Below are 17,588 nucleotides of genomic sequence, written 5' to 3' on the forward strand. Positions count from 1 at the left end.
AACTGCAGCCTCACAAAGCTTATTCTTTTCAAGAATAAACATTATGGACTGAAAAAACTATTAAAATCATTCAATTCATCCCTTTGTGGCACTCTCAAAGTAAATTCACCAAACAGACTAAGACAAATACTGTAAACATTTTCAGTTGGTTGTCAGTGTTTGTTGGTTGAGATATTTGGTTTTTTTTTCATTGCTCTTAATGTATTCCTTTTGTTTACATCTCTCAAAATCCACATAATCCTCCAGAAGGCATTTCTTGCTTTTTTTCCCCCTCCAGTGAGCAGATAAAGGGCCTGATCCTTTATTACATTAGCCATGATGAGCTGCAGCTCAGTGACCCCTCCTGACACACAGCAGCTAAAAATCTGCCTCTCTAAATACACTGACATAAAAGCAGCAAAGCCCAGTTGGTGGAATTAAAACCTTTTGTCATAATGGAGTAGCAAATACTCCACAAAGTACTCTCCATTCCAAAGGTGAGATTATCCTCACCAGCCACAGGCAGAGCAATCCCTGGAGAAGCAAATCCTTGGGCATCCTGAGAGGGACAACTGATCCCTTCTCTGGAGTCACCCAAATCCTCCCTCTGCTTTTGTGGCAACAGAAATGTGGGCACTCCATGAGCTCTTATGGCTCCTTTTGGGGAAGGTGCATTGGGGCTGGAGATGCTGCTCCAAGGATTCTGCAATCCCATGGAATGCCAGAGCAGCCACAACAGCATCTCCCACGGGTTGGGGGTGACCATAATGGGGCAAATTCCAACCAAAAATCTTTCCTGGCCAATCTATTCACAAAGCACTCAGGGCAGGATGTCGAGGAAAGGAAATGCAGGGCTTTTAAATAACCAAATCAGCTTGGGGGAGGACTGATTGATCTAATCCTTGCTCTCTGTATCTGGGTCACTTTAAATAATCTGCTGATTAAAAGGGAGCTCCTTCTCTCATGAATAAATCAGGGCTCACACACAGCCAATGGGGAACACACCCCAGCCCAAACTCAGCTGTGGGACTTCTAAAACTGAAGGGAATTGCTCCTTCCTTAGGTGGCTCCAGGACATGACAGTTCCCTTACAGTTCCCAAACTGGTAAAAGGAGGTTGCATTTCCTCACTTTGCCTTTTACTTTTCAGTTCTTGGTACCTCAACCACTTGGCATTTGTCAAATCACCTCATCCTAAGAGGTGCCACTCCCCACGTGAGGCTTTGCTTGGAACAAGGATGGATCCATTCCCCAAGGAATGCACAGTGGATCCATTCCCCAGGGCATCCTCAGTGGATCCATTCCCCAAGGAGTCCCCAGTGGATCCATTCCCCAGGGCATCCCCAGTGGATCCATTCCCCAAGGACTTGCCAGTGGATCCATTCTCCAAGGAATCCCCAATGGATCCATTCCCCAAGGAGTCCCCAATGGATCCATTCCCCAAGGACTCGCCAGTGGATCCATTCCCCAAGGACTCCCCAGTGGATCCATTCCCCAGGGCATCCTCAGTGGATCCATTCCCCAAGGACTCGCCAGTGGATCCATTCCCCAAGGAGTCCCCAATGGATCCATTCCCCAAGGAGTTCAATGGATCCATTCCCCAAGGAGTCCCCAATGGATCTATTCCCCAGAGAATCACCAGTGGATCCATTCCCCAAGGACTCCTCAGTGGATCCATTCCCCAAGGACTCCTCAGTGGATCCATTCCCCAAGGGCTCCTCAGTGGATCCATTCCCCAAGGAGTCCCCAATGGATCCATTCCCCAAGGGCTCCTCAGTGGATCCATTCCCCAAGGAATCCCCAGTGGATCCATTCCCCAAGGAGTCCCCAATGGATCCATTCCCTAAGGACTCCCCAATGGATCCATTCCCCAAGGAATCCCCAGTGGATCCATCCCCCAAGGAATCCCCAGTGGATCCATTCCCCAAGGAATCCCCAGTGGATCCATCCCCCAAGGAATGCACAGTCAGGACAGCTCAGGGACAGTCACAGACAGACTCAGTTATTGAGGTTATTGCTTTGGAGTATCAGCACACTGGCAGGTTGATATTCCTGCTGTGGGATATCTCAGATGTACAAGATTGTACATTCTGAGCACAGGAGAAAGCAACAAACACTGACTGGTCAAAGGGAAGGGCTGGACTGGCTGACTCTGCTGATGTTGCTTCCACCAGGAGAGAAAGATCAAGAACCTATTCCTAATATGCCACATATTCCTAATATGCCACATTATTCCTAATATGTCACATATTCCCAATATGCCACAAGAGCAGACACTCACTGGGAGGAAGAGCACAGAAATAATTGCTTTTCTAAAGCACAAGCAACACTAAGAACAGGTCTGGGGTAAAGAGGTGCTCCTGCTGTGAAAGCAGGACGGCCCTGGGCTCAGTGGGAGTGTCTAACAGGGATGTGGGTGGGTTTGGGAGAGATGAGGGGCCAATCCTTCCTCCTTGGTCTGCCTGATGAAACATCCCAAAGCTCCCCGGAGCCTTTATCTGAATATTCTTTAAGTGAAATTCAGGAGCACCTCAAGGATCCCCCACCCAAGTACAAAGAAGGACATTTCTCCATGGACCTAATTCTGCTTTGCAAGGGAATGCCGAGCCTGAAAGAGCAGCCTGGACCATCCCAGCAGATGTCACTGCCCTGATGTCACTCCCAGCAGATGTCACTGCCCTGATGTCCATCCAGCCTGGCCCACCTCAGCAGATGTCACTGCCCTGATGTCCATCCCAGCAGATGTCACTGCCCTGATGTCCATCCAGCCTGGCCCATCCCAGCAGATGTCACTGCCCTGATGTCACTCCCAGCAGATGTCACTGCCCTGATGTCCATCCCAGCAGATGTCACTGCCCTGATGTCCATCCCAGCAGATGTCACTGCCCTGATGTCCATCCAGCCTGGCCCATCCCAGCAGATGTCACTGCCCTGATGTCACTCCCAGCAGATGTCACTGCCCTGATGTCCATCCCAGCAGATGTCACTGCCCTGATGTCCATCCCAGTCTGGCCCATCCCAGCAGATGTCACTGCCCTGATGTCCATCCCAGCAGATGTCACTGCCCTGATGTCCATCCCAGCAGAGGTCACTGTCCTGATGTCACTCCCAGCAGAGGTCACTGCCCTGATGTCACTCCCAGCAGATGTCACTGTCCTGATGTCACTCCCAGCAGAGGTCACTGTCCTGATGTCACTCCCAGCACATGTCCCAGCCTCTCTGCATTCTGCTTTGCACCACCCACTGCCCTGACCAGGTCCTCTGTTATCAGTGAGAGCAGCCTGGGCACACCTACACAGGACCAAAATGATGGTCAGATCAAGAAGAGGAATTGCAGAAATTGCTTTTTCACTTGATGGTGATGCCCACTCAGATCTGCTCATGGAACTACGAGCAGAGTCAGCCAAGAGAAGGGTTTAGAGATCCTCATTATATAAATAGATTTACTCCAGCAATACCTGTAGGAAAAGGCCATTCTACCTGAGCCCAAACTCTGCACACTTGGGCAGTTCTGGGTGGAAATTTCCCAAAAAAGAACCAGCAACTCTGGCCACTCTGGCCTGCCCTTGTTTGAGCCCTTCCCTGACACACTGGAGGGAGATCTGAGCTCCCAAAGGACTCAGATGCAGGTGAAAGTGGAGTCACTCAATTAGTAATCACTGTGCAATTAGGCTTCCTATCAAAAGAGAAAGGACTCCTCTAAGAATAGCAGTGATGACATGTCAGCTCCAAAGGAACAGGCTTTCTGAAAAGAGGAAGATGAGCAAAACAACAGCTCTGAAGGCCACCAGGAAACTGAAGGGCAAAGCAAAGTAATCTCATAGAAACCCCAAATCCATAAAATCAGAGCCCTGAGTGCTTAACAGCCTCAGATGGCACAGATGGGCTCTGTAATCCCAGTGGTTACAGTGGTTTTAATGGCATTTTCTGAGATAATTCTGTTATTTCCTTGCTGCAGGGACCTGGAAAATGGGTGTGGTGGTGCAGTTGTCACTGCTCACAAGTTCTGATGAAGGCCAGTGGGTTTATGCAGTTTCCTGGAGAAAAGGAAGGCAAACCCAAGGAACTGAACAAGCTGGAGCTGGGACTGCTCTTTCAGCTGTCAGTTCATCAGCAGAGAAGAAATTCTGTCACTCAGTACTTGAATATTTGGGTATATTCTGTTCATTCTTTTCTCCTTTTTCTACATAACTTCATATTTTTTTTCACCAGCCGCAGTTATGTGTGTTTGAAATTTTTAACCTTTTATCATAAATCACATGTCTCCTCTTCATTAATTTTGAAGTTTCTGCTTTTCTTCTCTGTGTTTTTTTGCTAACATTTACTTTCCATGACACGTGTGATTCTTTAGGAAGACTTTTTGAGGGATAAGGCTTGTCAGAGTATCATTTTTTACAATTATTTCTCTTACCACACTCAAACCCTTAACATTAAAGACATATTTTGTCTTCCAGTACACATGAAAAAGCTGACAAGAAATCACCCAGTTTGCTCATTACAAATGGAGTTTGCTGAATTTTTGAGCAATGGAGATACAACATTTCTTATCTTTAATGAGAGTAGAGCATGGGGAATAATTGACCATCAGCTGTACTGGGAATGCTCTTCAGGAGTCATTTGGGGGCAAAAGGAATAATAAAGAAAATATTTTTAAAACCTTCAAGTCATGTAGACTAAAGATCTTTTCAATCCAGACAAAACTATGTATTTTGTAGAGTTCTCTGTTCACCTCCTGAACTGACCACCAGGAGTTTGTAACACCAAACAACAAACCAAACCCTCCAGGTCTGGTCCAGGACAAGGTGAATTTCCCCAGTTCAAAAGGACATCACAAACCTTGGACTGAAATTCTTCCTGATCACACAAAGAAGGAGTTCAGAAGCCTGGAGTGAGTTATCTGCAAATTTTCAGCCAAAAAATAACCATGGAAAGCAATTGTATAAATAAAGTCATTGAGGAATTCTCTTCTTTGTTACTGCTCATCAATTCCACTCAAATACATTTATATGCTTGGGAAAATTCCTGGAACAATATTAGAGCACACTGGGAATTCCTAAAGATTTCCATCACCAACAACACGAGTTCCTGTATCACACAATGACTTCAATTTGCTGTTTCCTCTCATTCCACTTACCAGTGAAAGCCTCAGTTTGCTTGACTTGTCAGGCTGGGACCTTTGGAATCAGTGCCTACAATCTCAGATGAGTCTTACAAAGCCTCACCAAGTAATTTCCGGGAGAGAGGAGGGCAAAGAGAGTCCTACCTGGGACTGTGCATTGATGTTGGCTCCTTCCTTCACCAGCACCTTGACCACCTCAGCCTGTCCTGCCAGGGATGCAATGTGCAGGGCTGTGTTCCCCTTCTGGGGAGGCAGGGGGAAACCAAACAGGTTAGTGCCTTCTTTTTGCAGGAATTATTTCAACCAGCAGCTCTTTGTAACCATCATGCACCTGCCTGTGGGAAGGCTGAAGGCAAAACAACCCAGGAGAGAAAAGGGTCTGGGTATGACCAAATCACTTACTAATTTTGAGAGATTGAAAAAAAGCTGCTATTTCCTCCACTCACACAATCCCAGACTATTCTGAGCTGGAAGGACCCACAAGGACCATCGAGTCCAACTCTACAGTCAGTGGCCCACACAGGGGATTGAACCCATGACCTTGGTGTTGTTACAACCAGGTTTTAACCAACTGTGCTCATCTTACTCTCTAACAGGGCTCTGTCACTGGAAATAAGGAAAAATCTGGCATTGCTAAAAGCTTTTAATGTATTAAAAGCTGTATTATTGTACAGATACTTTCCTCTTTATTTACTCCCAATGGGCTTCAGCAAAGAAAACTCCCAGGCCATAACAGAAAGAACAGTTTAACCAGCAGTGAGGTATTTCTATTTTTCCTCTCTTTTCCCCATGATTTGGCTGTTTCTGTGTGTGCCAGCCTTGCAGACAGGCAGGGCTTACCTTGGTGGCAGAATCCACGGCCGAGCCTCTCTCCAGCAGCTCCTGCACCAGCCCCACGTGGCCCTCCTTGGCTGCCAGGTGCAGGGCATTGAGTCCATTCTGCAAGCACAGGGACAGACCATCACAGGGAGCCCACACACATTCCTGGGATCACAGCAGGAGCAGGGCTGGAGTGCTGTTACAGCTCCCACCTGCCTGTCTGCATGAATCACATATTTGGGATGTGGCCCTGAGTGACAAACTTCTCCTGTGAAGTTTTTCTCATGGCAACAAACACCTCAAAACAAAGTGGATTTTGTGAGGATCCAGGAGAGATTCCTGCCTTTCTAAGGGTTTCCCATTTCCCCCTACCTTGGGCATCTCCATTTCTGCCTTTGCTGTAACCTCATCCAGCCCCACTGAGGAATTATCAGCACTGAGAAACCTCAGGACTGATCACAGCCAAATTCACACAGGATGTGTCTGTTCCATCAGGATTACTCCATGCTGATGTAGCTGATCCCTGGCCTCTCCTCTGGGATAACTGGCATCAGACAGACACCCAAAAGCACAAACAGACCAAACTGGTTCTTGGTTACTTGTGGCTCTCACACTGCCCCTTGATCTGGTACCTCTGCTGGTTTCTGGCCAAGTCGTCACTAAATTTTGATGTTTTGCCACCTCAGTCAAACAGGAAAAGAAAATTAATAAAACTGAAGCTAAGATTGTCAAGAAAAGCCACCTAAGAAGGTCTAAAGCATCTGAATCCTTTCCACATTAAACAGGAACAGGATACTTTATCTCCTACAAACCCCAGCCATGGAAACTTGACCTTCTTCTTCCCAGGATCCCCATTCCATCCAAAGGGAAAATAAAGTGACAGTCTATTGTGGCTGAATTCCAGTAACTGTCATGCTCCATCAGGCAGGGACAGGGACACACTCCTGTTTTCCACACTGCAGGCATGAGGAGCAATCCCCAGCTGTTCCAGAAACCTGCAGCAAGTGCAGCTCTGTGTGACTTTTACCACTTCCCTCATCTCTGAGCAGTTCAGAGTCACTCCAGTTGTGAACCAAACAAGCAGCTTTCTGCATTTTCTTTGTCCATCCACAGGGGCAGTTCAAGCCTGGAAATCCCAGTGGGATTTTAAATCCCAGATCCTCCTTAATCCAGGGGAACACTCCCAACCACAGAGCTGCAGAGCCCAGGGGGTGCCAGTAATGCCCTGATCAAGGATGAATCCTTGGCCCAAAACATGTGGTGAGGTTCACCACAACCACCAAGGAATGCTGCCCATGTCAGGGAATATCCTGCAGGCTGGGAATGTTTCAGACACCTCTAATCTGCCCTGGGGTTTAATCTCAGCTGAGTATTAACTAACCATAATTGCTACCTGGAGTGGCTGAGAGCTTTGGGATGGTGTTTGTGGGGACACAGAGTGTTCTTCTTGTTGCTTAAGCTGTGGGAATCTCCCAGAATTCCTGTATTCCTGCCTCTGATGCACACACAGCTGCTGATATTCCCGCATGGGATACATGAGTTTCTTCACAACAGAGGACTTTGTAATTCCATGAACACTTGAGGTCCAGTAAAAAGGTCACAGGAACCAACTCCAGCTCAAATACAGTTCCTGCCATGCACATTCCAACTCCATAATTCCTTAAATAAAGCAAGCTGGGTAAGCAGTAGCAAGCTCTGCATCTTAAATGCTGAGGGCCAGCACAACTAAAGCCTTAAAGCCACCTTTGTTCTGGTCCTCCCTAATCAGAGCCAAGGCTGCAATTATGCCCCAGCCCACGTGGCTGATCCCTGATGGAATCTCAGATTCCATCCATGCAACTCCTCTGTTCCTGTCAAAGGGATTCCTGCAGCTCAGGGCAACAGAGGCTTCTGGCACAGCCCTTGCTGCTCCCCCAGGCCCACCACAAAGTTGGGGAGGGGGAATCAGTTGTGTGCTGAGCAAGGCTGTACAGGGCACACATATTCCAGAAGTGCCATTCCCCTGGAGGCCCCTGGGGAATTTCAACTCTCATAAAAGAACACCAGGCTGAGCTTCCACAACTGGCTCTCCAAGGGTCTCTCTGCAGAGCCTTATAATGACTTATAAGGACTCTTCCTTCCCGAAGTTTGCTTCCCTTTCAAGGGGTTCATTAAGGACTTAATATCTCAAAATTAACTCCCATCTTTCCTCCTGTGAAGAGTCTGAGCCCTGGGAACTCCCAGTGAGTTACAAGTTGGGATAAAACAGTGTGGAGGAAGATTTGCCAGCAGTGGGCACACACATTTATACGGTCTTATATACATGTCAAGTACTTTTTATACATTTTTCTGTATCTATCAAGTATTTTATATGTTTTATATCCATGTCAAGTATTTTCCATATGATCTTATATATATCTCAAGTATTTTTTATGGCCTTATATCCATGTCAAGTATTTTCCAGCTTTAACTATTCCATGATTCTATGATAAAGATAACTATGATAACTTAAAAAACACCATGAAAATTAAGTCACCAGCAGAGGCAGAGACTCAAAAGCAACATCAGAGTCTTTGTTAGAGCCAAATACTTTGCTCTGTCTCTTTAACAGATGTCAGTCTAAGGTTGCTGCAAAGTGTCTGCCCTGAATAAACCTCTCAGAGAAGTAAAAAGCTCATGTGGTCAAACTCTTTTCAAGGAAGATTTGGGAAAGGGCATTTTAGAGAGCTGGGAATGGCTCTCTCAAGTCCAAAGGTTTGGTGAAGCTTTTCCTAAAAATATCACAAAGAAATGAAGTGGATCATTGAGAAAAGAACAATCATTTCAGATGATGAAAACTCTCCCTTTGTGTTGCTTTATAGTCTGCAAAGTGGAGAAAATGAATTAACCTCCTGAGTGACATCCAAGTCATCTTGGTGACCTCATAATGACAAAACCCATCCAACTGTCCTTCCAAGAAAGCAACTCTATCACCACAAATCCCCACAGGTTTGGAGAAATGATAATTCTGTTGCCTTTGGATCTCCAACTCTGATGCAAAACTCCACTGGTGAACCCTCAGACTGGTCAGAATTTGGGGTTCAACTCTTGGGTGGAAAATTCAAGTTTCTTTTGAACATGAAGCATCAGCAAGTTGTTTTCTCTTTCTTCATTACAAGAAAAACAACATCCACATCCTAAAAACCTGCATTTGTAACACAAGGAAAACAGTTTTAAAGGGATCACAGATTTCCAATGGCCACCAGTGATCCAGCCTCTAAAGTACCAGGAATTGGATTATTTTCAAGGATTGTTCTTAAAACAGGGGAATTTTGTCCCCTGACACTTCTACCTCTCCTCAGTAACAACAAAGAAAGAGAATCAATTTATGATTTGTAAAAGAAATGAGGGTGCAATCCCCTAATAACTGAACTTTGAAATAATGTCTAATTAACTGCATAGCCATATTAGGAACTACTCCCTGTATTCAGTTTATCCAAAATTGTTTTGTTCCATCAGATTTTAGAGACAGACACACAGGGAAAACACTTGGATTATCCACTCAGACCTCCCTTAAAACTCAGGATCTGAGAAACACACTTGAGAAAGCCCCTCCTGGTGTTCTCTCTGCTCAGGAAAGCTCCTTCTTACCATTATGTGTGGTTTGCCCAGATGGGATCCGGTCTAAAAATAGCATTATACTGGTTTAAAATAACCTGCTTTGAAAGAGAATGGAGATATCTCAGCCTTAAAACTCAACACCCCCCCTGCTTTTGCACACACAGTGCTGTGACATTATTTTTTATTCAGCACCTGAAGGGGTTATTTTGGCAATTAAAGAGCTCCAAACACTTCAGACAGTGTAGAGAATTCCTGATTACCTCAGCTGGAATGTCAGGTAACATCTTCCTCTCATAACCAGCAAAATAAGAGCAACACTGGAAAAAACTCTAATAATAATCCCAAGTAATTATCATATTAACTGTGCTGTGTCCTGGGGGTGAATCTCTCTGTTAATATTGGTGCTTATAATAAAGATGGAAAATCTGAACAAAGGAACTTGAGCCTGATTTCCTCTCTCCTTGAAGTTTGCCAGGTCATGGCCCACTGAAGTTGAAGTCTTTGGGTGGGAACTGTCTCCTGGACAGTAAGAGAGGGACCTTTCTGTTTGCTCCAGAAGAGCCAGGATAGGACATTCCATCCCATTCCGGTCAGATCCCTGGGGAAACCTCAGCAGGGCATTTCTACAGCAGGAATAACTTCCCTGAGAGGAGAGGTGGAATGTTTAGCAGAAATGTGGATGTACATCTTGAACTGGATTTGACTCCAAAATGTTCCCTAAAACATAATACACCAATTATGTAAAAAAAAATAAATTAAACAAGACACCAAGACTGCAAACATGGCTTGGAGGGAACCAAAAGAGTAATATGAAGGAATCCATTCTGGGAAAAGCAGGTTTGGATGGTGAGGTGCCTGACAACCTGTGAGCTTGCAATGCCTTACCTGGTTGCAGGTGTTGATGTCGATGCCACTTTTCAGGTACTCCACCACCTTGTCCAGGTTGCCAGCCCGGGCAGCTCGGAGGAAACTGGCATTGCTGTCAGACTGCAGAGGGAACAAACAAAGCTCTGTTAGCTCCTGATGAAAGGAGAGCACACCTTCAGCACTGCTGAAAGGTTTCCACGTTTTGTGCTGAAAAAAAACTGAACTGCAATTATATCTGCATTAATTAACACACTCAAATTAGGCAACGAGGGCACGAGAGAACTGCAGACCTGCTGGAGTGAGCAAAACAGTGCAAGAATTGCTGAAATTCAGATCTTGGCAAGGACCAAAAGAAACACCTCACCATGAACTGTGGTGAGTGATAATGTCAATAAGGAGAAAATAAATGCAGCAACTTGCCAGCCACTTTTCTGGGGGTTACTTATATATATATGTGTGTGTATATACATATATCTATATAATGTATATATATCTATACTTGTATCTATATACATTCCATCTCTATATATACAATTTTCATATATTATTTATAGATTTCTAAATAATCTATAGATTATTTATAGATATATTATTTATAGATATAAATAATTTTCATATATTATTTATATATTATGTTAGGCATTGATCTGTATATATATTTTTCTCTGTCTTTCTTTCTCTGTTATTTTCAGACAGAAATGCTCAGAGTGGGTGGCAGTGCAGGTGTGGCCAAGCTGAGAGCAAAGAGGATGAAGCACAGCAGGTTGAGCACCCAAACCCAGGACCACGTAGACATGGCACTCAGATACTGAAAAAAGGTTAAAAACCCTACAAAAAACAATATTTTCCTTTTGGGTTGTGGGATGTGCTGCTGAACAAGGGGGGTGAAGTGGCTCAGCCTCTTGCCTTGGTGTGTGATGGTGCCGTGGGATTGCACGGGTTGGTGGAACCACACCCAGGGATTGGCTCCTCAGGCTCCTGAGAAACCCCAAAGCTGTGCAGGAGCAGCACTGATGGCACAGAATAAGCCTTGGGAAGGCTCAGAGACAGCAGCACCACCCCCTGCCCCCAGGCTGAGCCTATTTTCATCCCCAGCAGATGGTTCTGGTGCTCCTCACACCGGCGCCGTGTGCCAGCACACAAATATTCCCTTGAATTCCTGTCAGCACATTCAGCACGTTGCCCACGGCTTGGGCTGCTGGGAAAAGGGACCTTCCTCTCTCTGAACAGGCAGCACAGGAACCCACAGAACCCTTGGACAGCTCCAGGAGCAGCTCTGACTCCAGCACAGACCCCGACAGGCACCAGAGAGGTCCCTTTGAACACTGAAGGATCACCACGGGCACTGCACCCTCTCCAGGATGTGGATGTGCCCATAAATTATATTTTTTATGTTTAAATGTCCTTGAAAAAAGAATCCAACACGGTAAAACACAAATACTTGAGCACATGAGGGATAAATCTGGACACTGTGGTTGGGAAAAGCAGCTTTGCCCTCCATGGGACACTAAGAATGTCCATTACTGCTGGAAGCTCAAATCATGATGACATTCCATTTGTTTCTGGCTAAGGAGACACAGGCAGTGCTTTCCAAATAGATTCTCATTTCTTTGATTGACCATTTTGTTTGCCTCAACATTAAACTGCAACCCTGCACATCACTTGGAGCCAATTCCCATACACTGAATATCCATCTCAGTGCAGAACAGGAACTTCTTGCCTACACGGGGAGCAATTCAGCTCCAGAAAATACAAGTTCCCATCCAAATACCAGGCACTACTTCCATGAAATACTCAAAATATTCAGCACTGTATTTTATAGCTCAGAAATCCCACAAGTTGGGAGCACTCAGAGCAGTATTTCTTTCCTGGTTTGTCAACTCTAATTTTTCAGGAGGTTGTCACTGGTTTGTCTTTTACCCTTTTCTTTTAAGTCTTTGAAAGTCTTTTAAGTCTCCTGTCCCAGCCATTTACTCCCTTTTATCACATTACAAATTCAAATCCAGCTTGACAAAATCCTGTTTCCTGCAGCTTTATTTTTAAATAATCCCTTGGCATCTTAGGGCTTTTCCAAGGGATTCAGTAACTCCCTGGAATATTTTGTTTCCTTACATGTAGATTTTTAGTTGAATTCATGAGGTGGAACTGAAGACAAACTGTCACCAAACTGCCACTTGGAGAAAATTTCCTTGCAGGAGAGAAGACAGAACACAGAGCCAAGGTCCTCTTGCACCATATGATGTTTATCACATCTCCTCTTCCTCAGGGAAATTTCTTTGAGGAGTTTTACACATTTAAGCAGAATTTCTTTGAGGAGTTTTACACATTTAAGCAGAATTTCTTTGAGGAGTTTTACACATTTAAGCAGAATTTCTTTGAGGACTTTTACACATTTAAGTAGAATTTCTTTGAGGAGTTTTACACATTTAAGCAGATCATGTTCTGAAACAAACACTCTACCAGAGGGGAAAGGAAAGGTTTACAGAAACAGAACAAAACAATGGAAAAACAATCAATATAGCCTGAAGGACACTCACAACATGAATATAAATATGTCTTTATAAATACCTGGGTGTCAGACACTGCATAGGGAAACACAAGAAATGATCAAGGGAATACAGGATTTACTTTTTAAATGACTGAGAGGCTGTGGGTTGAACTTCTTCCCTGCTAATTGCAAAGCTGGAATTTAGCCTGAGTTTGAAACAAGTATCTCAGGGACCCTCAGTAATTAAATCATAGAAGGAAATGAGCATTTTAATCAAATAGTCAGAACCTTTCCCTTCTGGTTGCTCTGGTTGCCCTTCCTGTCCCCTCAGGTACCACATCACGTGCCTGTTCTCAAAAGCAGCTTTGAGAGAGCAGCAAAAACCAACCCTGAATTCAGATGCTGTTCCAAACCCAAGGGAATTTCTCCACACACTCCAATCTGCTCCATGCAAAAGGAGGAAAGGCTGGGGGAGAGGAGGAATCCACTTCCACCAAAACATTATCCAAAGCATCCAAATACTTGTTTGAAATCATGTCTGTGGAAAAACTATTCCTGCAGGTTGGATTGGGGGGTTTTCCACTCCCAGTAAGTTGAATCTCCTTAACCAGCACTGTGGGAGAAGAGAGTGCAGCAACAAGGGCTCTGAACAACTCTCAGCTGTTAAAGGGTTCATTAACTGAATGACAGCAAAAACACAATTAAAACTCAACTCTAACAACCCCACAGTAGGTTTGCACCTTAATATTTGGGTTGCATGTCTATTAAAATGTCTACTTAAGTAGCAACAGCCCTTTCAGACTTACCTTTCAAGCACTGGGAGATCTTGCTTTGAATTTATGGAGAAAAAAATCTATTTAACTGTAACTTTGGAAGATGTCCCTGATTGTGAGTTGAGCAAAACCTGCTCTGTATAAACCAAGAATGAGAAAATTTGGTGCTAAAGTGAGTCCTGTACTAGCACTGCAGCCCAGGGGTTGCCATCACTTGTCACACAGGTATTTGGAATCCTTCCATTCCAGAAGGGAATCCAAAATAGATGGGAATTCACCAGCAATGCTTTTCCTCTGGGAATAGTTCCTTAGAGCTTGGCAGGGAGTTTATCAGCAGCTCCCATTTCATCCTCTGTACACTGAATTATTGCATTGCTGAGCTGAAAGTGCTGCTGATCCCCAAAGGGCATCACAGCAGTGGCTGCAAACAGGCAACTGGGGTTTAATTTTTTTGTTGTTAATTAAACTCCCAGAGCAGAGTTTGCAGCTCTGACCCACAGCCCACAAGGTGGGCTCAATCTGGCACAGGAATCTGACACTGATAATGACTTAAATGAGATAAAAACAGCTATAATAGGAACAGATTTTCCCAGCCTTTAATGAAATAACATTCATCTTCAGAAAGAAAAGGTCCCAGGTGATTGGAGGTTGGCCAATGTCACCCCAACCCACAAAAAGGGCTGCAAGCAGGACCCTGGCAACTCCAGGCCTGTCAGCCTGACCTCCGTGCCTGGCAGGGTTATGGAGCAGTTCATCCTGAGTGCAATCACACAGCACCTTCAGGGTGGACAAGGGATCAGACCCAGCCAGCAGGGGTCTAGGAGGGGCAGGTCCTGTCTGACCAACCTGATCTCTTTTTACAATCAGGTGACCCACCTGGTGGATGAGGGGAAGGCTGTGGATGTGTCTATCTGGACTTCAGCAAGGCCTTTGACACTGTCTCCCATAATACACTCCTGGAAAAGCTGGTAGCCCATGGCCTGGACAGGTGTACCCTCTGCTGGGTCAGGAGCTGGCTGGAGGGTCGGGCCCAGAGCGTGCTGGTGAATGGAGCTGCATCCAGCTGGTCACCAGTGGTGTCCCCAGGGGTCTGTGTTGGGTCCAGTCCTGTTTAACATCTTTATTGATGATTTAGATGAGGGGATTGAGTCCATCAGCAGCAAATTTGCTGATGACACCAAGTTGGGAGGGAGTGTCGACCTGCTGGAAGGCAGGAGGGCTCTGCAGAGGGATCTGGAGAGACTGGAGAGATGGGCTGATTCCAATGGGATGAAGTTCAACAAGGCCAAGTGCAGGTCCTGCCCTTTGGCCACCCCAACCCCTGGAGCTCCAGGCTGGGCACAGAGTGGCTGGAGAGCAGCCAGGCAGAGGGACCTGGGGGGACTGAGGGACAGGAAGCTCAACAGGAGCCAACAGTGTGCCCAGGTGGCCAAGAAGGCCAATGGGATCCTGGCCTGGATCCAAACTAGCGTGGCCAGCAGGCCCAGGGCAGTGACCCTTCCCCTGGACTCTGCCTTGGGGAGGCCACACCTTGAGTGTTGTGTTCAGTTCTGGGCCCCTCAGTTCAGGAAAGAGATTGAGGGGCTGGAGCAGGGCCAGAGAAGAGCAACGAGGCTGGAGAAGGGACTGGATGTGGCACTGAGTGTCCTCTGAAACACCTCCAGGGAGAGAGAATCCAACATGTCTTGATCCAACCCCACTGTGATCACCAGCCCAGGGCACAGAGTTGATGATCTCAGAGGTCTCTTCCAACCCAACTGAGAAGAGCAACGAGGCTGGAGAAGGGACTGGAGCACAAGTGCTGTGGGGAGAGGCTGAGGGAGCTGGGGGTGTTCAGCCTGGAGAAGAGGAGGCTCAGAGGTGACCTCAGCACTGTCTGGAACTGCCTGAAGGGAAGTTCTGGCCAGCTGGGGGTTGGTCTCTTCTCCCAGGCACTCAGCAATAGGACAAGGGGGCACGATGGGCTCAAGCTCTGCCAGGGGAAATTGAAGTTGGAGAGCAGGAAAAAATTCTTTGCAGAGAGAGTGCTCAGGCATTGGAATGGGCTGCCCAGAGAGGGGGTGGATTCCCCATCCCTGGAGGTTTTTAACCTGAGCTTGGCCGTGGCACTGAGTGCCATGATCTGGTAAAGGGACTGGAGTTGGACCAAGGGTTGGACTCGATGGTCTTGGAGGTTTTTCCAACCCAATCCATTCTAACAGTGCTTTGCTTATAAAGCCACTTCCTTTGCCCAGAAAAATGTGTGTTTTCCTTCTATTCATTTACTGGAAGCACCGAAGGGAGACAGATTAAATCACAGACCTTAAAGAAATCCCACTATCCAAATTCCTGGATAAACAACAGGCCCAATTTTCTTATTTCAATATCAAAACAAGCATTTTTGTCACTCAGCTTTTCCCATTCATGACGTGCAGCCACTCCAGATCTGATTCATCCTGGCTGTACCTCTGGGTGTACAGAATTAATTCAGAAACAGTGGAAGTGAAAAGCCCACAGTGCTGAACAAACAAACATCTTGTGCTCAGAACCTCCAGCAGCTTCTCATCCAGGGAAAATTCACAACTGGCCCTACAATGAACTGATATTTAAGAAGGAGAAGGACCAACACAGACCTGTGGGGTGTGAAGAGGAAGATGAGATTTCAGGAGATCACTAAATATTTAAATATTCTCTGCCAAAATGGGGCTAACAGCACCCAGCAATTAATTATTCTGAATCCCAGGGGTCTGTCTCTCTGGGTTGATGATGATGGTTATAAATCAGAATAACAAAAATATTCTTTTAAATATATATTCTGCACCTGAGGAGCCAGAGCAGGTGGGAAGAGTGAATGTTGTTGGCATTTATTATACATGCCAGTAAAAGCTTTCTCGTGTCAGACAAAGAGCTGCAGCCTGGACAAGAGTCAGGATGTAGAGAATCCAGGAGAAATTCATTTGGAAAGAGCCACTGCAGGAGAGGAGCTCAGAAAATAAAACTGGGTTGAGTGATTTATGATTTATGCACATTCTGAATAACAAATGCATCGTAATCCCAACGTAGTTTCATTAACCTGAATTGAAAATCTTCTGCCAGGAAGTTTTGAATCTGGATGTAACAGCTTGGGGTAGGTTCATACCTTTGCTACAAACACTGTCCTCAGGAAGCTGCATTTGCAATCCAGAGTTTCCTGTTGCCAGCAAACAGAGTCTGGAGCAACAGGAGGAGGAGGAAACTCAGGGAACACCAGACTGGTGATTGAAGGGTTGGGGAGAACTGAGGCAAAACTCCACAGTTTTCCATGAAATATAAGCAGACTAAAAGCTTTTTGCCCACCTGCACGTCCCTTCAAGGGCAGTGTTTGAAATTACAGTTCCTTAAATCTGTACTGATCTTAGAATACAAAGCAACCCCAGTAATGGGGTTCTAATCCAGGAGCAGCTCAACTCGGGGCCTGTTCATGTTCTCAAAAACAAACATTTTCTACAAGTCCCAGGTTGGAAACAACAGGTGGGAGTGTGAATTCTCATCAGTGTGAGGCTGAAAAAAGGAAGCTCAAAAGGGCCTGGAAAGCATAACCTGGGCATTTAAAAGAGAAGAAGAAAGAAAAAACTCACCAAAAACCTGAAACCAAACCAAGAAATGAAACCAGGAAACCCATCCAGGAAAGCAAACCAGGAAAGCAAACCCACAAATCAAACCAGGAAACCAAATCAACAAACAACAAACCCAACAAACCAAACCCAACAAACCAAACCAGGAAACCAAACCCAACAAATCAAACCCAACAAACCAAACCCAACAAACCAAACCCAACAAACCAAACCCAACAAACCAAACCAACAAACCAAACCCAACAAATCAAACCAACAAACCAAACCCAACAAACCAAACCCAACAAACCAAACCCAACAAACCAAACCCAACAAACCAAACCCAACAAATCAAACCAACAAATCAAACCCAACAAACCAAACCAACAAACC

The 17,588-nt window shown here is 45.5% G+C and overlaps 1 protein-coding gene across 37 annotated transcripts in view; it reads right to left on the bottom strand.

Annotated features, from left to right (window-relative positions):
- The window catches only part of ANK2 (ankyrin 2), a 271,916-nt gene that overhangs the window by 105,098 nt on the left and 149,230 nt on the right, over positions 1-17,588 (bottom strand). For all 37 annotated transcript variants that reach the window (XM_071555418.1, XM_071555392.1, XM_071555397.1 and 34 more), the window contains 3 exons: positions 10,381-10,482; positions 5,938-6,036; positions 5,242-5,340 (listed from right to left, as the gene is read on the bottom strand). In XM_071555418.1, the coding sequence (XP_071411519.1) occupies positions 5,242-5,340; positions 5,938-6,036; positions 10,381-10,482 (300 nt within the window). The remainder of the gene's footprint in view (positions 1-5,241; positions 5,341-5,937; positions 6,037-10,380; positions 10,483-17,588) is intronic.

The sequence above is a fragment of the Pithys albifrons genome, chromosome 5, assembly GCF_047495875.1.
Source record: "Pithys albifrons albifrons isolate INPA30051 chromosome 5, PitAlb_v1, whole genome shotgun sequence".
In the NCBI taxonomy this organism is placed as follows: domain Eukaryota; kingdom Metazoa; phylum Chordata; class Aves; order Passeriformes; family Thamnophilidae; genus Pithys; species Pithys albifrons.